At 36.9% G+C, this 22,853-nt stretch overlaps 1 protein-coding gene across 3 annotated transcripts in view; it reads right to left on the bottom strand.

Moving 5' to 3' along the window:
- Positions 1–14,963: 14,963 nt before the first annotated feature.
- Positions 14,964–22,853, bottom strand: part of CSNK1G3 (casein kinase 1 gamma 3) — an 87,596-nt gene continuing 79,706 nt past the window's right edge. The window contains exon 13 of one of the 3 annotated variants that reach the window (XM_038123450.1): positions 14,964–15,129. In XM_038123450.1, coding sequence (XP_037979378.1) covers positions 15,036–15,129 — 94 coding nt within the window. In that variant the 3' untranslated portion in view covers positions 14,964–15,035. The remainder of the gene's footprint in view (positions 15,130–22,853) is intronic. The other 2 variants (XM_038123448.1, XM_038123441.1) reach the window with 2 other exon arrangements.

Below are 22,853 nucleotides of genomic sequence, written 5' to 3'. Positions count from 1 at the left end.
GCAAGGTCTTTACTTTGCAACAGAACAGTTTTATATTGCAATATCATTAGCTGAGCCTAGAGTTTACATTATACTTACAAATCAGCAAGGGAAATTTAACCTGCGTTGTAATCTAAGGTTATGCTGAAAATCAGATATTAAAAATACACATGCATAATAACAAGTACTTATGGGACTTTTTTATTTCCTTCTTCCTAAATGATTTAGCAATTACTGTGTTGAAATGTAACTAAGACTGTGAATCTGCTTGCATTTTGGCAACTAAAATATGGGTCACAGCAAACACAGGAATAATAAATAGACTTTGGTGATTTGAAAATTCTTACAGTAAATCAGTAACAGGATAATTGAGTTGTCAAACCTGTTATTTGAAAAACATTACTGACAAGGTTTGAATCAGACTTTCCTCTGTTTGAAATACTGATAAAATAAAGGACTGAAATTTAAAAAGAAAATTACTGTAAAATGATCCAGCACTGAAAGTGTTTGTATTCAGAGATATAAATAGGATATTTATAAATTTACTGTACAGAATGCTACAAAGCAATGCTTGATTTTCCATTCCTTACTAAACTTTCCTGTTGCTTCTCTTTCTAAATTAAATATTTGCATATTTATATTCAGCTTGAGCTAGTTTTGCATTCTATATTCACAACCTATCTTATCCTGGGAAGAAATATATTTACCAGCTGTAGGCATCAGGTTTTGCATTACTAATTTCCATAATTTGTCATCATTTTCAACCATAGTAGATGCAAAGCCACTTGGCAAGGTACTGTTACTGACCTTGCTGTTGTCAAACTGTTTTGCTAAACTAAGAGGACTTCTGGAAATCATCTTGACAAATTGTTTCCTCTTGCTTCAAAAGGAATCCTCCCTCCTCTCTGCCAAATGCTTATAACTTGTGATAGAAGGATAAGGAGCCCTTGACTTTGAAAGGTTTAGGTCAGCTTTTAATTGAATTCTTTCTATTACTTTTGATCAGCTAGACTAAAAAAGTAAAAAAAACCTTGAGTTAACAAAGTATATCTGGCTGCATAAATTTAATTCAGTTTTGGAGGAGATAGAGAAAATAATAAGGCCCAAACATATTTTTCCAAAGTTAAAGTTAACTAGATGGGTAGACATTAATCTCAGATCTCAACTTGAAAGTTGAAGGATCCTTGTTTATGAGACACCCGGCTGGTTGTCTTTCAAGAAAACTCCTTGCATTAATCTGTGTTCTTACCCCTTGAACTGGGAAAAGGACTTTAGTCAGTAAAGGCCATATGAGTTCTGTTCAGCTAGCAAAGAAGGATGATGGATACCAAACCCCATGAGAAGTTTTTAGGTGCAGAAGACTACCTTTTCACTTTCCTGTGTTCCAAGCATAAAGATTTGCATGATGGCATCCCAGCAAAGGGAAAAGCATAGTTTGATCTCTGATTTGATGCACTTGCACAGCATAAGCCTGCAATCAAGAAAGATCTCAGCCTTTTTGAATAAACAGCAGCCTAAGACTTGAACAGAGAAAATCACTTAATTTTGACTTCAAAATAATATGCCAATGAGATTTAACATCATGCACAATCTCACTTAATGTTGTAAAGAATGTGGGGTGTTTTTACTTGCAAAGATTTAAATACTCCCTTTCATTTACAGTTAAAGTCTTGACCTGTGGTTACTCTTGTCAAGCACTTTGTTGTGTTGAATCACAGAAAGATTAATTTGGATGCCTCAAAGACAATAGTATTTTCGAGATAATGGTGAAAAAAACAGGGTTTTAAAGAAACTTTTCTTCAACTGGGAAACAGGGACAATTGTTATCAGCTTGTCATCCCTTCACCAACTACTTCTGAAATAACTTCAATTTTTTTTTTTTTGCATTCTTTTCTTCTACATTTTATTAATGGCATAAGCTATAAGGCAACAGGTAATCTGAAAGTATTAGAAGCAACTCTAACCAGCTAACAAGACATTCTGCTAACAAGTCACTTAACAATAAAGCTTCTGAGGCATTGGGGACATCTAAAAATGTTATTTCACATGCAATACCATTACTTCAAATGGTGACTCTGAAGAGTAAAATTTGAAATTTTCAAAAAAGTAAATCTGTTTAATAAGCTCATAAATTGCAAAGATTAAATTAAAAGGATATTATTTCAGTCAAATAAAACTTGTAAGATTCTTGCATTAGAATTAAATGATGAGGAATGAAATCAATTTTCTGAAACATATATATGACCTCTTACAAGTTTCTCTTAACAGAAAACAAAGTCTTTGCATGATGAGATGGGAAAATCTTTCTTCAGTTCAATAGTTTATGTTCTCAACCATTATTCTCATGACAAGATCTTTTTCCCATTGTCAAGCATGTGCAATCTTTCATGCCAATGTATACTATGCAGAAGTATACTCTTACACCTGACTAGTGTATCTACAAGGCAGAGAATACTGCTAGGCAGAGAAGGCTCCTCAGTTTGCAGTAATTGTATTCACCCTGAGAAGAGGGATTAACTGGCTCAACAGTGCTGATGAAACACTCCTGATGCAGCTATAATTCAGGACTTTGATTAGCTGACTTATTTTTGCTTAACACTACACTGAATTGTGTATCATAACATCATAACCACAATTATGGAACACACACACACACACACACACACACACATACACACCAGAGCAGCTCTACCAGTCCTTCTCCTGAAACCAAAGCTCTTATCAGCTTTTCTTTTGAAGGAATCAAATACCTTCATTTTCAGACTGCCCAACCAGGCTTTTTGAAGTACAGTCTTAAAAGATGTCAAATACCTACATAAGATAGTCAGATGCAAGCCTGTAATGTTCTAAGCCAAATAAGACCCAAAAAATTAATCGTATTGTTAACTTCACACTGAAGCTATTTCATCCAATCCTTGCCTATGTACAGCTTTTGCTTAACTCTTGTACCTCATACCCTGTGGTAATTGTGCTTGCATTAATCTAGGAAAAGAAAACTTCACCTAATTAACCAGCAATTTCTTATCATATGTATATATTAAATGATTGCTTAATTTTTTTATCCTGTTCCATCTTCAGGGGTTACCATATACCATTTCCTATATCAAATGCTGACACCAGCAAATACAAGATCTCCTATGATGGTTAAGAAGAAGCGATAAGTCAACATTTCAGACAATAACTGCCTCCTTTAGGAACCCTCCCAAGTGGCACTTTGAAAGACTCCTGTTAGATTTTCTAATTATCTCATTCGTCTTTAACTGATCTCTCACATTCCTAGTCAGGTAAAATTGGGATGAGTGCCAGAAAATGAGAAGATCTCTGAGAAGGACACTCTTAAAGGCAGCTTAGGAAAGCACTTGAAGTGCATCTTTGGTGGAGGCCTGGTCAACGGCCACCTACAGTCAGTGGGGGTCTTTGAATTTCAGAAATCTTGCTCATTCATGTTAGGGAAAAAGATTTGCCCTGTTTCGCTCTCGGTTATTATTTATTACAAACACAAACACCAGCTTAGTGCTCAATTCACCCATTACTAAACTTCTTAACTTTTTATGAAACTATTCCAAACAATGCCTGAATCTGACTCAAGAGCAGAGTTCAGATTTAAGTGTTTCAGAGCAGCAGCCTTTCCTGCTCATGCCCAGTGTCTTGCAAGCTGATTTCAACAGGGTGTGAAAATGATAGTGATTAGACAAGTGTAAATCCCCATTTTTGTGTGAAGTTCATTTTAAGATCAAGGCTTCAGTGAGTGTAGCCATGGCAATTTTATTGTAGCACTCTAATATCCAAACTGTTACCATGGAACCGAGTGACAAAGACTTGGACAATCAATTCCAATTATAATAGTTAAATGGTCATGATTTAAATCATAGAAATGGCAATTTTCATACACATATTTGAATTAAATAATTCTATTTATTGAGAACAGAGAAAGTTGTGCTTAGCATTGTAATACTAAGGCATGTCATTCAGGATATAATGATATAATTTGCCCTGACATTCACACATGCTACTTTTCTTTTTCCTTTTTTATCCTATATTCAAGTGCCATTCAAAAAGGTAGATTCCTGCTGTCTTTAAAGATCAAAGAAGCCAAGCAAATTACATCCAATCTGATCCTAAGCAATCAAACATTCATATGTTCAATATTTCAAAAAGCAAACACATCAGCATCAACTGGAATTCGATTTTACAAGGTAATTTTTTATCTGGAAATCAAATAATAGTACAATTAAATTTCCCTGTTCGTTGATTTTGAATAAAGCAGAAGAAAAATAATGGGTCGGTATAATCCAAAGATATTTTAAAATATAGATTTGGTTATTATTACAGGAAGAACAAGAATAAAAGGTAATTTTAACTTTTTTTTCTTGATTGGAAGCAAGAAGAAAGAAAAGAGTGAAATAGCAGACTAGGCAAAATAAGTTTCCTTGACTTAATCCTTCCTTCTAGCCTTGACAGAAGACACTGAATACTTCATTAGCACATACCTAATATAATGTCAAGTGGTCAGAGAACCAAATATTGCAGTTTTTTCAAGGGTGTCATTGTTTTGTGAACTCGGACAGAAAAACAAGAATAAAGAATATCTGCTTCAGCAAAGCAAGTGAAGCATTCTCCATCCACAGTCAGAGATATTTTGGAGCCTAAACATTAGCTACACTTATTGCTCATTTGGACAAACAATCAAAGCATGCAGAAATCAAACAGCGGGTTGTTTATTACATGCCATCTGCCACCAACATGACATAAACTTGGACAGTGTGATCCATTACCATTTGTGCAACAATAGCGTGGAAGTGCTTACTGGCAGCAAGCTTTTATTGAGCAAGTGAGTTTATTTTGCAATTGTTCAAAGAAGATTCCAACTTGCTTATATAATTTCTTGGGCAAATGTTGTGTCCATGGAGTCCCCGCAGTCCTATTCACCTGGAAAATCAAATGTATGACAAGAACAGAAAAACTTATATAACAGCATGACCATTACGCCTCTGCAAAGTGAAAAAAAAATGCCTGCAGTAAAAACCCCACACTGATTTAAGCACTGCTGTCAACATTTGCTTCTTTTAGTCCCTAAGGACCAATAGACTCTTACAGGGAAGCAAATCTGGGTCTTACAGACAGGCAGAGCTCCTGCTACTGATTATTCACAGTAGGGTCCCCAGAAACTCTTACCAATTTCATATTTTTCAATTTGAAAGAATCCACTGCTTATATTGAAGCCTCCTTTCTCGCAGAAATTCAATCTATCAATAAAAATAGAACATCAGCACAAAAAACCCCACAAACGTTAAAACCTCACCAACAACAGAAAACCAACCCTTCAGAACTGAGAACTGGCTTTTACTTCTGACTTTCCCTTAAGTGTTCAGTAAATTAATATATGACTATCCACCTGAAAAATCATTATGCACCAAATATTGTCCATAACCACAAAACAATACTATTCCCTGAGGTGAAACTAAGCTGCAAATCTCTATAAGTAACCGTCTCCATCACAGCCTCCTTTCTCCTAATGGCAGGTGTATTTTGCTTTTAGGACTAGCAAATGACAAAAAGGATCAAAGTTTGACAGATGTTTTATTGTTACAGTAGTCAATTATTTGTTTATTTTAGCTGCTTTTTCCATCTACTTGAACAGTAAAATAAAAATTAGTGCCTTAAAAGTTAATGCAATACTAATGGGAGGTGGAAAAAAGAAAGGAACAGAGAAGAAATAATGCTGAATCAGGAGAGACCTGAAAACTCAGAGATCTGCTCCGGAGACCTACAGATGCTGACAAACAATCTACAGTATTATGGTGAATAGACAATCTACAGTATTATGGTGAATTATATTCATTCCCCTGCTCTAAGAACAAAGAGGACAACACATAACAGATTTACAATAATAAGTGTTTCTCAAGTCTAAAAATTTGAACAGAACTTGAAAGAACATCATTGATGCTTCTGATTTGTAACAAAAAACCCTCAAGCAATTAAAGACTATTACATTTCATTCCAAATGACATCATATCAAATCTCACTTCCATACCAAATATCTTCCTATTGTCCTATTGTTGTCCCAGCCAACCAGCAAACGGATGAGAGGACACAGTCCTTAGCTGTGCCAGGGAAAGTTTAGGCTAGAGATCAGAAAAAAACTTCTTTACAGAAAGAGTGGTTGGGTACTGGAATGGGGAAGTGGCGGAGTCACTGTCCCTGGAGGTGTTTAAAAAAAGACTCCATGCAGCACTCAGTGCTGTGGTTTAGTTGATACAACGGTGTTAGGTCAGAGGTAGGAGTTGATTATTTCCAATGTCTTTTTCAACCTAGCTGATTCCATGATTCCAGAAGAAGCAGCCAGAAGCTGTATCTGTGTCTGATGGAGCCAATGCCAGCCTTCTCCAAGCAAAGCCCCTCAGGGACAGTAGCAGCACCTCTGGGATAACAGATTTAAGAAGAGGAAGAATTTATTATGCAGAAGCAATTGCAGCCAGAGAAGAGTGAGAGAGCAACAGCCCTGTGGATACCAAGGTCAGTGAATCATAGAATTATAGATTCATTAAGGTTGAAAATACCTCCAAGATCATCAAGTCCAACTTTTGACACCATATTCCCATGCCCACTAAAACATATAATGAAGTGCCATAAAGAGGGAGGAGGTGTTCAAGTACTGAAGCAGAAATTCCTCTTCAGCCCGTGGTGCAGACCATGGTGAGGCAGCTGTGTCCCTGCAGCCCATGGAGGTCCATGGGAAAGCAGAGATCCACCTGCAGCACAGGGTGGACCCCACTCCAGAGCAGATGGACAGAAGGCTGTGATCCTGTGGGAGGCTCACACTGGAGCAGGCTCCTGCAGGACATGTGAGCCATGGAGAGAGCAGCACATGTGAGAGCAGGTTTGCTGGCAAGATTTTTTGGCTACGCATGGATTCCATGATGGAGCAGCCTGTTCCTGAAGAACTGCACCTCCTGGAAGGGATCCACATTGGAGGAGGGGAAGTGTATGAGGAGTTCTCCTCCTGAGGAGGACGGAGCAGCAGAGATAATGTGTGATGAACTGACACAGCCCACCTCCCTGTCCCCCTCCACTGCTGCAGTGAGGGAGGTAAAGTAACACAAATGAAGCTGACCTGAGGAACAAGTGAGGGGTGGGGGGAAGCTGCTTTGAGTTTCAGTTTTACTTCTCATTATTCCACTCTGAGTTGTTGGGAATAAATTAATTTCCTCAGGTCCAGTCTCTTTTGGCCATGATAGCAATGGATAAGTAACCTCTCCCAGTCCTTATCTCAACCCATAAACCTTCAGTTGTATTTTCTCTCCCCTGTTCAGCTGAGGAGCAGAGTGATAGAGCAGCTTTGGTGGGCACCTACCACCCAGCCAAGATCAATGCACCAAAACACACAATTAGGCATATTTATTCCTACCTAAGTAGTTGTTCTAATTTGTATGTTTCAGTAGCAAGTGGATTGATTTGCTATCCATTCTGTAGATTCAAATGCATATTCACAACCGTAAAAACCTGGGAAAAAAAAGATACTCTATGGAGAGGATCCAAACAAAATTAGAAGTAAAATTGCATGACTCATGAACTCCAGGCAATGCGAAATCCTCCTCAGCAGAATGATTTCTCTTCCAAAATCTTAATATGTTAGGTTTTCTTACTCTTCACAAGGCCTTCAGTTTTACAAATAAATGTTTTCCATACCACAAACAGATGCATTTAAGCACAACCTTTTTCTTATGAAAGCTAAAGAAAACCATTAAAAATTAGCCTAACCAAAGAAAATTAAGCCACAGAAAAACAAATATTTCTTCTAGTGCAACAGTTCAGATGCTGTGTTTGGGTCTGATCAAGTTGTTTCGTCAGTGAAAATCTCTTACATTAAGAATAATGAAAACAACCAATAGTCCACATATGTCATGGGCTCCTTAACTTTTTGAACTCTAAATCCCTGTCATCTCGCAAAATTGCTCATCTATTTTTTTAATATTAAAACACTAGAGATGTAAGGTGTTCCATGAATGAAGATGAACAGAAGCCTGCCTTGAAGACCAGCTGTATGTTCCTACATACATGATCTTGATGACAACTAGGTGGTTTTTGTATTAAAAATGCTTACAAGAGAGGATAGCAACCATACTCACAATATATAAAAAATGTAGCATAAACTCAATCAAAAACAGATTCACATTTGTATTTAATAATGCCAAAATACTGTAGGCCTGTAGCACTATTTTTAGACTTCAAGAGCTTCCTTTAGACTACTTTAACCTTGAGGGCAAATGGTATAAGGATATTTGGGGGTTAGTAATTTGGACAATTGAATTACTAATAAGAAATAAACACCTTATATATAGAACTAATAACAATAAATATGAGGCATTTAATTACGCCTCAAGTTCAATATTTATTCATCAAAAGTTCAGTGTTCCTAAATTAAAGGATTTTTTTTCTGAAATAGCAGCATGCAAATAATGTTTCAGTCCACAAATGCAACTATTGCCTAATAAGCTCTCTTCATTAAAAAAACACAAAACTATCAAAGAACCCCACCATATCTAGTCTAAGTCAAATTTTCATTGGAATTATTTCTACCTCAGAATAACAAAGACATTAGCAAAATATTTCAGTCAGGCTTTCCAAATCCCACTATTCTAAATTGTTCCAACTTAAACACATTTAAAACACAACAAAACCCAGCAAGTATAATCTAAATCATACACCTTCCAGTCTTCTTCCTACAAGCCTTGCAGTCTGAAGGTTACCATGGAAACAAATTCTACATTTCCACAAATTGGAAGAACCAGTTAAAAACAAAACAAAACTAAAAAAAATAAATATTAACTCATTGCTAACTATGCCTTAATCAATGTATTAAGAAGGCCATGGCTACTAGCCTTTAAACAGAAATAGTGAGAGTGACACTTTCATTAATTAATTAATTAATGGGCCAGGGATCCAAAATAGAATGGCTTTCAAGAAAGAAAGAAAGAAAAAAAGAGAAACGAGCTACAGTGTTTCATTGAAATATGCATTTTTTACAGTGCATTTACAACATGCCATTGAATCTGTTAATATTGCCACTAAAACACAAATTATCCTGTGACCTAGGTGGAGGCAGAACTGCTGGCTGAAGCTTTAGATTCAAGTAGTGTATACTCAAAGTGTGGCCTACATCAGAGAATTACAGAGATACAATCTCTCACAGCTTTGGGTTTCTCTCTATAAAATAAGGATGGCATAGCTTGTAAGAGCAGATAATACTTGGGAAAGGGACTGCTTAATGTTTATCTGCATGTCATACGTCATTCAATTGCCATATTGTGCTGTGCTTAAATTCCACGACGTTTATCTGTGACCTTGGGCAATACAAAGCAGCTGGAACTCCCAAGGTCTTCTCTTATGTCCACAGAGGTGAACAGATGCATCTCCTGATATCTATTTTATAACAAGGTTAAACACATTTCAGACTATACATGACCTGAAAGTATATGAAAAATTCAAACAAGGCCTGAAAGCCAAAACATGCACAAATGGGGAACAGCTATCCCTGCTTGACCTAAGTCCATGAAATTTCTATAATTGGATAAATTACTCCTGGAATACTTGTTAATGCAGCAGTCCTTTTCTTGTCCATAAGACACAAAAATAATCAGAAATGGTTCTGATATAACAATTGCTTGCAAAGTCTCCTGTCTTTGGGAGACATTATTCCTAAAACAGCCAACATTGAGGTGCATCATCATCTTCCTGCTCAGTATAATATCTAATTTCATAGAATCATAGACTGGTCTGGGTTGGAAGGAACCATAAAGATCATTAAGATTTGAACACCTTTGCCACAGGCAGGGACATCTCCCACTATCCCAGGTTGCAGAAAGCCTGGTCTAATTGAATTTACCCTCTGAATTCCCATCATTCATTTTAATCTTTTTTAATCACTATATTGATCTTATACATTGTGTCTTCTGGGAATGCCCACAATGTGACAGTCCTGATAATGGCTCATCCCATGTGAATTCTTGTCAATTTCAAACCAGTTTCCAAACACTCTCGATGATGAAATACATCAGATTGTTATTGCTCTTAACGTAACCCAAGGATAAACATACAATTTTTTCCCCTTTATTTCAGTAGCTATTTCTAAGAGAGTTTTGAAACATGGCAAGCCATTTACCAGGAATTTTGAACTTATGCGGTTAAGAATCACATCAACTGAAAAAGTTTAAGATCAGGTCTTGACATGGAGTCAACAGATCTTCGGAATGCATTACAGTGCTACCCTGGCTGCACTAGGGGAAAAACAAAAAAGCCATTTCATTCACTTTTTTCCTCACTATACTTTACTTCTCCCAGTTAAAAAAAAAACTTCTTATAAAACAAATGTTTTCTTCAGCCTCAAGGCTAAAACAGTAAACCTACAAAAGCAAATATCTAAAGAATCTGCACTTTCTTTGTTTAAAATAAAATGCGTAAATATTACAGTGATTGAATTTGTTTCCTTTAATTGTATATTAGACGCAGACTAACTTTTTCCAGTTCTCAAAAATAGGTATGGCTAAAATGGAATGTCTTAAATCCTCAATGTTATTCTTCCATGCTGCTTCAGTGCATACAGTAAAACTATTTCTAGAAATTCAAACTCTTTAAAACCTATTGTAAAATCCAGTTCTTTTTTTCCTTTGTTCTAAAAAACATTCTTCAGAGGAAAACCAAGAAGACCAGAATATACTATTTTTCTATAAAAAATTCAAATATAGAAAAAAATTTTTTTGGCTTTATAGACACCAACTACAATAGGAAATTCCATCAAATTTCCTAGGACTGTTGGCACAGCATAAACATTCCCTGTTTCCTTATTTAGAGGTATGTGTCAATGTTTTCAGATGAAAAATTAGGTGTTTGTGTGGCTTTAAGACATCCTTCTAGTTTCAGACTAGCTACTGCCTCTAGTCATTAAAGAAAATTCACAACAGAGCTGATAAGTAAATGTATGTATCATAATAAAAGAAAAAAGTTATTAGATACTAAAGGAAAGAAGGGAGAGAGGGCAACTGAGAATTGTGTGTCTCAAGAGATACAGCACAGATGATGCTGTTTGAGTAGTACCATCTAAACCAAAAAATAACTTCACTTCTTTCCCAGCTAAAAGAATATACAGTAATCATAATTAAAAAAAAACAAAACCAACAAAAAAATCAGTCTCTGTTTCAGTCATCTTAGGTTTTTAAGTCATTAAAACACCTCTGCATTGTTCTTCTCAAGCCCATTCTTCTTCTAAGGTTTGAGCACCTGTAAAATTGTAGTCTCCCTCAGGCTGGAGATTCAACATATGTTTTTTCCTACATCTTCCACCATGCAGAAAAGAAATAAGAACATCTTCCTTTATATTTCCTTTTGTGAAGTGATTACCCTACCATTTGTAATGTGTTACTATATTTTGAAACTGTTTTTTCACCCAGCAATAGGGTGCTCATGCATTTGACACAACTTTCAAAGTGACATGCTCTAGCAATTCAAGTCACTCATATAATATCCATATGCCGATTATCTGCACTGGCAATTGATTTCCTTTTCAGAAATCAGTATATGAAGAAGTTTAAAATTCTGGTTTTGTAATTTTAGAATAATCATCTAAAGTCAACATAGCTTTAACAAAAAAATCTTTGCCAAGGTTGGACTACAGTCCTGATGTTACCTCAAACTGATCTTCATGTGTAATGTCATCACCAGATTGCAATTTCATGGTGTTTCTTGAAAGTTTGCTTCACCTTTGCTTCAAATTAATTTACTGCTGATCCTTTAATATTTTCTACAAATAATCCTTCTTTCCTGTATAGGAAATAGAAAAACATCTTATTCCCTAAATAATGCACATTTTAGCTTTAACCAGGAGTTAAAAAACAGTTTGGTTTCTCATTAATATTATAACTTGGACTATAAGCATGTTATTTTTTGACCTGTGTTCTCTTAATGTGAGAATTGCTCTTCACACAGCCTCTTGAACACTAACCTTGTTTGTAAAGTGTAGATTACTTCTTACAGAATCCACTAATACTTTTCTTATGCATGCAACTAGAAGCATGTAGTACTCTAAATCAGACAATGTTGTGTTGCCTTGTTCCTGAGTTCAAGGCATGTTTTCTTTTTTTCCATAACATGGAAAAATTCCTATGTATTTTTAAGTTTTAACCAAACTGTTCTTACAGCTTGCATATGTAAAACATTGCACACCTGTCATAACATTCTCACCTGTTACAAATGAAAAAAACATTCTGAGAAATCTAAGGTTTTCATTTTCTGTGACACTTCAGCCTCTCTCAAAAGTTTAGACGTGATATAATTTTTACAGTCATGTTTAGTCTGAAAACTTCATTCAGGTGAACTTCTGTAGATGTCCATCTTCTGAAAACTGGCTTTTTATTTAGGCTAATTTAAAACTCACTAACTTCTAGACATACCCCTGTTTTTCACTTGATATAAGGAACTTTAAGCAACACATGGGAAATATCATAGACTGTAACATCTCCTAGTGTCTCAGATGGGAGACAACAATCAAAGAGAACATTAGCATCAAGCAACATCTTCACAGACCATGAGTGGCTGAACCACCGTATCTCTGAACACAGCTGACAGCTTGCCCTTATTTAATGAAGCATTAGCAATCCTTCCAACAATAGGCCCAAGTCTATTCCACTTCTTTTCCACAGCTATAAAGGGAGAGAGATCCCACATTCAGCTGGCTGTGTAGATCTTCTTAGTACATCTGAGATTGCCAATCAGGGTGCAAGACGAAGATCAGGCAGAGTAGGTTCCTCAGTGTCATACTTCTGATGTCATGTCATTAATTGCTAGAGAAACCATTCTAAAAACATTCAAATTGTATCTATGGAGAAAACTGAAGCAGAGTCTCTTCTTCATCTACTTTCTGCTACAATAATACCTGCTTTAAAATTATATCCTTGCAGAAAGGCCTTCCACATTTTAATATTTTCTTCCTTGGAAAAGCATCCACTAAACTTTCAACTCACATACACACACATATTTTTAACCACTAAAAATATAATTGGAGAAGAAATTTAGCTAAAAATTTCTGTTGGGAAAAATCAGACCATAAAGTCTAATAAATACAAATACTATCCTGCAGTTATGACTGAACTGACTTTTTTTGTTGTTGTTCACTGAAATGTTTAAATAGCTCCAGATTATTACATTTGCCTTTTTATTAATCTTATCTACACTGTCATGGTCCCAGACTACTACAAGTATTGCATGATGTCTTGTCTTTATGGTAAATAAGCTCTATCTGGTTACCTAGGTGCAACATAAATTATTTTCTATGAACTAAAGACAAAATTAAACATCTGAAAATGAAAACCTTATGGAAAAAAAGACAACTAAGGCTTGGATGCCAGAATATATTTTTTATAGTAAAGCATTTGTATTTTCCTGTCAAATTTTCAAGCAATTATAGTAAACAATATTTAATGTAATTTAATTTTAAATCTTATGCTAATTGTTAGTGACCTTTGAACCTTGGAAACAGTGCTACCATCAGCATGGCAAATGTAATTATGGAATCTGATTTCCTATATGTTGTAAGCAATGAAACTGCTTTAATTGACACTGAAATATATTTGCAATAACTTTTGTGTAAATTAAAAATCAATGCCAATATTAGCTCCCTGGATCCTATTTTTATCAGACTGCTTATTTCTTTAGAATAGGAGATACACAAGAGCAAATACTTTGCAGAATGTACAATGCATGTTTTAAATCCCAGTGTAGTTTTCACGCATGCCATTTATGTGAAAAGCTTGCATATCTCTCAGTTATGTACACACAAATAAGGACAAATCCCGTCAGATCTAGGCTGCCTTCAGGAGATTTTGCTTCCAGCTGATTTTTGATTGTCAAGCATGCTTCACCATGACTAAGTGGGATATCATTGTATTATCTGGTGTCAATGCTGCAGTGCATTGTAGATATCCAAAACACAGTTACAAAAGAAACTAAAAGTAGAATTATTCACTTTGATTGTTTTTGGGGTTTTTTTTCCAATTTTTATAGGGCATTTTAGATTATAAACCCTTCAGTCCTGTTGTGTATTCAAAGATATTCTTGGCAAACATTGCTAGCATTTCTCTCCTATTTTATAATTTTTCTTTGTCTCCATACTCTTTGTTTAAATGTCGCAAAGCAAACTACAAATACAAGCATATAAAATGCATTTAAAACTTTGTACCAAGAAAGGTATCTTTGTTCAGCATCAATGAAAACATTCTGCCATCTAGATGCAAGCATTCATTAAGAATTCAGGTAAATTTCAGACTAGGCTTTGAAACAGTCACAATAGCTGCTGTGGGGAGTGGAAGGAAGGTGGTCATTGTGGTTTGAGCCCTCAAAACCAGCATGCTGGACTGAGTAAAGTATTTTCCTATTGTCATAAAAACCACAACAACTTACAATTTTTCCCAAAAAGTAAAAATGTTAACAGTATATTTTGAAACTATGGTGTTATCCATATAAGCTATATATTAAATAAAGATTAATTGAGGAACAATGAAGAGAATAACAACACTCAAAGGTCTCACTCTCAGACGCAGCACAGGGCCACATCTGATCTCACTGTGGTTTACCCTGCTGTGACTGCATAGACTTCATTAAGCTTCATCCTTTATATAAACACAAATGAATACATAAATAGAAAGCAAAGATTGCACAGATTTTACAGAGGGGGGAGGGTGGTAGGGGGAGGTGCAGAATCTGAATTGAGAAGCATCAGCTACAGCTCCAGCACTGTTTTCAAAGGCTGTTTGTTCACATTGTACTCCTTAGCAAGGAAGCTAATTTACATCATAGCTGCAAAGCGGCAAAAACAGTGCAGTACTATCAAATATCAGGGAGATTTTGCTTCTCAAAGAAATAACATTTTCAACATGTAATTGAAACTCAATGTGATATAAATTAGTCTTTATATTAGAAGCCTTAAACCATACCAGCCCCTTGTAATAATTTCATCTGAAGCAGAGTAGTCTCTTCTCTCCTGTGTCCTTTCCTAGCAGTACTAGTCATATGTCAGGATGTACCCAATGTACCACCAGGATTTGCACTCCAGAGAAAGAATCATCACCACTCTTCTCACTCCAGTTTCTTTGCAGCAAACTGCATTCAGGAAGAAGGAAAAATAGGGAAAAAAAATCAGACAGCTTCAAAACATTAAATTTTTTTAGGTTGCAGAAAGCTGCACATTTTTGTCATCAGTTAAATAATCCATTTTAAAAATAAAATAATGAAAAGAAAAATTCTATAAGCTAGATTTTGTAAATGCCATAGAGTCCCAGCATATCCACTGTACCTGTAGTTATATTTTACTTAGAAAAAAAACCATCGACCTGTAATTTGCTTCTGATGTAGCCTAAAAGCACGTTATAATAGTAAAGCTTATTTGTGCCTGGAAGACCCTCTTACCTACAGCTATTTCAAATGTAGTGAAATAATGCAACACTAATCACTAAGACTTTTATTCCATAATAGATGTTTTTCTCACTAAATCAATTCAAAGGCTAATTGGGGTGGAAGGTGACTATCTCTAGTGGTTATAAATACATTTGCATTGCTATCAATCTTTTACCCGGCTGATGTTTAACGAGGCTGAACCGGAGCTCGGCGCGGTGCCGCCGGTGCAAAGGCGTAGCCAATGCTGCCATCCAGTGGCATAGCCAGCGGGGCAGGACAGCCACCGAGGATTCCTCCAGGTGGATGTCCGCCGTAAAGGATTCCTGTGCTCGGCTCCACCTTTGTCCTGCGGGGCCGAGCGTCCCAGCAGCTCTTCAAGCCTGAAGGTAGCGCTGCCCAAGCTCCCTCAGCTCTGCTGGGCTCCCGGAGCTCGACCCAGCTACTGCAGCCAGAGGTGTAACAGAGCAGCAGACACCCCACGACAATTTAAAACACAAAAGCCTCACCTCAAGGAAAAGAAAGACCAGAAAGAGTTACTGATTCCTTCAGTGAGTCTTGGACCAAAGCCTACGTCTATCGTCTGAGTCACTCAAAACAAACACCTACAAGTACGTTGCACCCTCCTGCCCAGCAAGAAGCCTCTTGTCACTTTATAAATCAAGCTTCCTCACACATTCCTAAGCTTCCTAGCTTCCTCAGCTTTAATTTTAATCTGAAAAACTAAAAAAAAAAAAAAAAGCAAAGCAGCACTGTACTTCTTCAGGCACATAATTTAAGGTATTATTTTAACTCCACAAGTTTCAGGTGTCAGAGAACTATAGAAGCCCAGTTTACTTTAAAAAAAAGACAACCCTGAATATGTCCGAAACAGGTGATACGGCTTTCCTTACAGAAACTTAAATAACTGTTTTTGGGCTGAAGAATGTTAAAAAAAACATTCTTATAGCTTTTTCCTAATGAGAAATATGGAAATATGTGATAGAAAGCATCCGGTTTTCTACCGCAGAAGTTATTGGAGGAACAAGCTGTTTTATTTACTTGGTTTGTCTGTGAAATAGTGAGATTATCCAAGTCAGCCCAGCAATGCTTTCCTCTGTGCATCACTTCTGTGTGGACAGCTTGCAATGAAGTGTATATTCCTCTTCAAGACAGGAGGCTCTAAATCAAGTATTTTGCATAGACCTGCAAATTTTACCCCTCACCAGCCAGATTGCTACAAATATTATCCACAGAAGGATCATATATAGTCAATGGCAAACATACAATAAGCAAGCAGCCAATACAACATTTATGAAGCTACATTATTACTAGATGCTCTCTAGAGTTTTATAACCAGAAACTTGAAGTAGCCAGTTGCTCTTTGTTAGCAGACTGTGTTAAGTGAAGCCAGCTATTATGATTGCAGAATTTTGCTTTCATGTGCCTAATGTTGTTGTAAACAGTTTATAAACAATAAGTTATTATATTAATGCAGTGGGCAAAAACCTTTATTCTGTCTGTTATTACTGAGATTTTGTACATATAGTGTCAGAAGATAGTGTTTCCTCTGAAATATTTATGCTGCAGCAAGGTACTTTACACCGCAAGTAAAGACAAGACAAGTGTCAATGAATATGCAGGCTAAAATGAGTACAGAAATAGAAGTGGAAGCCCAAGGGAAGACAGCATCAAAAAATAAACAAAATAAAGTTAAAATTAACTACAAACACAACTGCATAAGGTAGTTAATTGCACTTTCTCTAGCTACCGTGAGAATTTACATTGCTGTTTAAAAGGAAATAGAGGGCACATTCATTAGATGATAAAAAATGTATTTTAAAAGCTTTCTCAAGACTTAAATCAAGAATACACATTGGAAAAAAGAAAAAAAAAAAATCCAGAATAAAAGTTCACTTTTGAAAGCCTGTGGCTAAACAGTGAGTGAGCATTACAAAGAAGATCAAACTCTCTACAAATGTGGTGCATATGTTGCAGCATTAATATTTTTTCTTTAATGTGTTCAGAGATCACAACTGATGTCACACTGACATTTTTAATTTCTGCCTTGAGGACTTTTAAACAGAGATGCATATAATTAGAAAGCAACTGAACAGACTACATTTTCTCATTTATTAGCTGCTCAGAAATCAAGACCTTCACTGAATTTTGAAAATTCCAAAACATGACAATTTGAGACAAATCTATCCATGGCATAAGCAGAAACAAAATATTAGAAACTATTTCAGAAAAAATATGCCAGGTGTCAAAACAAGCATTCCAAGCATGAAAAGGATAACAACCATCCATTTCAGATTATTTTCCTTGATGTTGTGAAATATTGCGACATTCTGAACAGCAATTAAATCTACCAACAACCACCACCAAAACACACACATAAACCAAAAAAACAAACCAACAACAACAAAAAGCCACAAAGCCTAGAACATAAAATAAGATTTAAAAAGTATTCAGAACTATATATCAGGAAAAGTTAATATGTCAGGGCAATCAAGACTACAGTCAAAACCTGCCAATTTAACTAATATTGTACCTTTTTCTGAATTTCCTTACCACTGCCATGCCACACCAATAGAGTGGACATGTGAAATCAGGTCCTTTGACTATGACCAGCTAAAGCTATTCAGTGACAGTCTAAGATAAGTTTCAAAAAATTCTAATAATATCAGCACCAGACAACAAAAAATACCCCCCCCCCAACATTAAAAAAACCCCAAACAAATAAAAAACTCCAACAAACAAAAGGTTTTGGATAAGCTCTGTTTGAGAAAGATTAACAGCAAGACTGTACATTCATCTAGTGTCTAAAAGAGGTACATGCCAATTCACAAAGCAATCAGGCAGCTTAATCAAAGAAAAAATAAAATTCAGTGAGGTTATTTAACTGATAAAAACTGCTTATGACTGAGAACATTCCTCAACTATGTAATGCTGAGAGCATTGATTACTGGGAGAAATGTTAGCATAATCTTTCCTTTTCTCACTCACTTTCTTAGGTATCTGATGGTGAACACTGACAGTGGCAGACTATTGTGCTCAATACAGATTCAGTCTGCTGCAACATGGCTGTTCTTCCAGTGTGACTTTCAAAACCTTACCCGTATTCACTCTTAATATGAATTGAGCATATTTGGAAACAGTACATTTGAAAAAAATCACAAAATTTCATTACAAACGTCCTTGCAAACACTTGCCTATGCTAAGACTACTTGTGGTTTCTGATAAGCAATCTTAGTTTAAGTATAATTCATTAAAAGCTTCACAGCTGTTGATCCAGTTTGTTGTCATCTCCACATGACACATGGACCAGAAGCGATCTGCTGAGTTTCCATGCAAACTGATTTTCAACCTTCAGCTCTGCATCTTCATTCACAGGCCATGATGTCTCACTGCCACACTGCTCTGACATCACTGTGCTTGCTGAAGGAAAGGTGCAAACAGGCATGGTGTCAGCTGTCCACACAAGAACATTTTACCTTTGCTAAAAGGGAATGTCTGAATTTAAATCACTAAAGCACTTCAGCAACTACAAAGTTCAGCTCATGAGTACACTAAAGTTAAAAAGTGTGACAAATGACTATTTATTTTTTATTTTGTTTTGACCTAAGAGCAGCATCCATATTTTTTAAAAAGTTCATTTTTTCTTGTATGGTAAGATCATCCTCATGGAATCAGATCCTAATTTATATCACATTTATCCAGCAGAAATGCACTAGTTTTGTCATACTATGTTACTGTCTTATGAAACAAAATTGTAATCTTTTCAATACAACAGATTTCCTTAAAATGGTGTCATAGGCAGGTTTGATCTTTATATTATAAATTTCATTTCATTGTGAGCTCTTACATTTATATTACTGCTTAACATCAACTCTCACTGAAATGTGACCTGACAATTTATATCTGTATTTATTCATGCTAAGCTTTCTGCTTCACAACTACTGAAAGTGTAGTATATTCACTGCAGACATAATACTTCCTGCTATTTCCAACAATGAAGGTAACACCAAGCTTCACATGAAAGGAAATGTAATTTTTCATGTTTTTCAATTGGGGTACACGTTTTAAATTCCTTGTTATAATCATCTATAGTAGAGCATTTCTGCAAATTTCTTTTTTTCCCTAACTCCCTTTTCTCTCTTTTAAGTCAAGAAAATAGTTTATGTATATTATCCAAAGAGGCGAAAAATAAAAAAAAAAAACACAGATTCAAAACTTACTGAGCTATACAATTAAAAACAAACAAACTAGACCAAACCACTAGGGCTTAGGCCTGCCTGTGCCTGAGTTTCATTCATATATTCTTATCCCATTAGCAGTACCTTATATTTTTGGGGAATGCAAAAAAAAGGATCCCAAAGAGATCCATAAGGTGTTGAGCTTCATGTTCATATTAAACCAGATCAATAAGAATAACTGCACAGCTCTAGTTCCATGATGAAAGATGTGGTCGATTTTCAATTCAGTTCTATCTGCACACTAGTACCTCAGTTCGTAGCCTGTCATCAGTACACACCAACCATAGCTATTCTGCTTATTTCTGCATTACACACTTGTACATTACACTCCCAAAGATATTGAAGGCTCAGAACAATAGTTATTGCTGTCACGGAAAGACAGCTTCTGAAAATTTGAGTGCATTTTTCTGGTTAAAAACACTGGTTGTTTTTCCTTTCTGTATTTTGTAACATGCAGATATCATTTGTGCTCTGTCAGTATGTTTCCAATGCTCTATCATATAAAAATGTTCTAATGCATAATTTGAAACAATAATATCAACAATTGTAAATAAAAATATTTATAGGACAGTTCTTAAATAAAAATGTACCATTTTTGTAGACTGGTTATATGAGACATCTATTGAACATTATTTGGTTGTCTACATTTACAACAGTTTAACATGTTTAACACAAGATCAGTAGTTGTTGGGTTGGGGGTTTTGTGTGCATGTTGCTTGCTTAAGGGGTTTTTTTTAAGCTAAAATTTTTTGCTGCAAAATGGAGCATTTTCTGAAGCACTTATTCAATTCCTCATTATATCTCTCAATAAAGCATATTTTATTTGAAAATAATTATTTCCATTCCAAAGCACATATAATAAAAACTTTCAAATGTTCACTTTAAGTGGCAACATGGCAGCACAACTGAAATTACAGTATTTTAGCACCCATAGCTGGAAATCTGTTTAAAAAATAAAAAAAAAGAAACACCATTCAAAAACTAACTCAGCTACAATATGAGTTTTGTGTCTGTACAAGTGGTTAAAAATGTACTTTAAACCCCCATCCTCCCCATCTTCCTAGGCTCAGCTTCACTGCCAAATTCTCTTCCTCCTTCATCCTGCAGTGCAGAGGGACTGGGAACAGGGCCTGTGGTCAATTCATTACACGTCTCTTCCACTCTTCCTCCAAAGGGGGAGGACTGATTCCCCTGATCCATTCCAGGAATCCCTTCCAAGGGAGACAGTCTTCCATGAACTTCTCCAACATGAGCCCTTCCACAGGCTGCAGTTCTTCATGAACTGCACCACTGTGGGTCCTTCACAGGGTCACGGATCCTGCCAGAAAACGTGCTACAGCACGGGCTCCTCTCTTCAGTGGGCCACAGGTCCTACTCCAGCACAGGTTTCCACAGAGTCAAAGCCTCATTTGGGCACCCACCACCTCCAGTGTGGGATTCTCCCCATGCTGCAGGTGGATCTCTGCTCCACCATGGATTTCCACGGACTGCAGAGGAACATCTGTCTCACCATGGTGTACACCAGGGGCTGCAGGGGAAGGAATCTCTGTTCTGGCACCTGGAGCAGCTCCTCTCCTTCCTTCTCCTCTGACCTTGGTGTCTGCAGAGCTGTCTCTACCTCATATTCTCACTCTGTTCTTCCCTGGCTGCAATTGCTCCCGTACAAAACCTTCTTTCCCCTGTTCAATTTGTTGTCTCAGAGGTGCTACTGCTGTCACTGACAGGCTGGGCTGACTGGCCCAGCCTCGGCTAGCAGTGGGTCTGTCCTGAAGCCAGCTGGCATTGGCTCTGTTGGACATGGGGGGAAGCTTCTGGCAGCTTCACACAGAAACTACCCCACAGCCCCCTGCTACTGAAACTTCACAATATGGCCCAAACAGAGCCAATGTGATACTGTTTGGATTTCAGCCTCAGCTGAACTTTCAGCAGGCGGAGATAATTTCCATCAGAAGGACACAGTCTCCTCATAGTTTTCAGGAAAAAAATGTCCCATTTACTTTTAAAAAGTTAATTCTTTTGAAATATGTCAACCTTCTAAGCCTAATTCCCTGGATACTTCAAAATTCTGGGTAGATTTGCACAGCCACTGTTACTTTGAGCAACAGCAGGGCTGCAGCCTGCTTGGTGGTGAGGAGAGCAGAATTGTCATCTGTTGCTGCTCCAGATACATCAACAGGTTCAACTTCTCCTGTCCTTAAGGATAAGACCACAGAGCAAACAGAACACCTTTAGATGTTTAGCATCTACAAAGGATTAATGTAAGTTCCAGGCAATCATGAAAGACAGACCAGAGCAGAAATGTTTTCCCAAAACTTCTTCAATATCTCCTATAGCAAGTCATGGTTGCTGAACAGTACTGCAGGGTTATCTGCAAAGCCCAGCTAAATGGCAATCTGCATAATTTCCCCTGCACACAAACTGACTCAGAATGATTCTGGCACAAGAAATTCATCTTACAGTAAGGTAAGCCTTGGCATTGAAGGAGAGGAGAAGGAGGAGGACAGGAAATGTTTAGAGATTAAATTCTTCCTCTCTTCCCTTTCTTCCTAAGAGTGTTCACTACTTAACAGAAACCCAGCACAACCTTTTGGTCAGCCTAAGCTTTAGGTTTCAAATGCCCATTAAACCTCTTTAAGACACAGATTGGTCTTTCACCAGCATAAGGCTCAGTTTTGCTATCCTGGTGTCTCCAAAGGCTGGCAACTAGCTTGTACTGCTTTTGCAGATTTTAGTTACTCTTCTCCTACAACCCTAATTTCAAGAGAGATGATCCCCACCTGCTCGAGAGGTGCAAGAAAACAGTCATCTGCCAGAGACCAACAGCTGAATTTTTGTAAGCTTGGCTTTGAAGGAAAACTGCCCCCAGAGAAGCCCAGAAGAGCTGCGAGGGGCAGCTGCTGCCAACAAGCCTCATGCCCCCTCCCTTTTACTCCCACAGTGCAGCCAGACCCAGCCTGACCTCCAGCAGGCTGCTTCTGCTGCCTCTGCTCCTTCACCAAGTCGTAGCACACCTTCCCAAAAACAGCTGGACACCTTGCACACGATAGCTTCATGCCGTTATGATCCAAACAGTGGGAGCTGCTTCTGTCCTAATTAAGGTGCTAATGAGACCATATGCCAAAGTCAGTAATAAGGGTTTTTTTACTGTAATTTTTTTAAGAGATCAAGCAGAAAATGGTCACCACCCATGGTTCC

This window comes from Motacilla alba, chromosome Z, assembly GCF_015832195.1.
Source record: "Motacilla alba alba isolate MOTALB_02 chromosome Z, Motacilla_alba_V1.0_pri, whole genome shotgun sequence".
Lineage (NCBI taxonomy): Eukaryota > Metazoa > Chordata > Aves > Passeriformes > Motacillidae > Motacilla > Motacilla alba.
The sequence above is the reverse complement of the archived record's forward strand: the minus strand, read 5'-3'. Positions and strand labels throughout refer to the sequence as shown.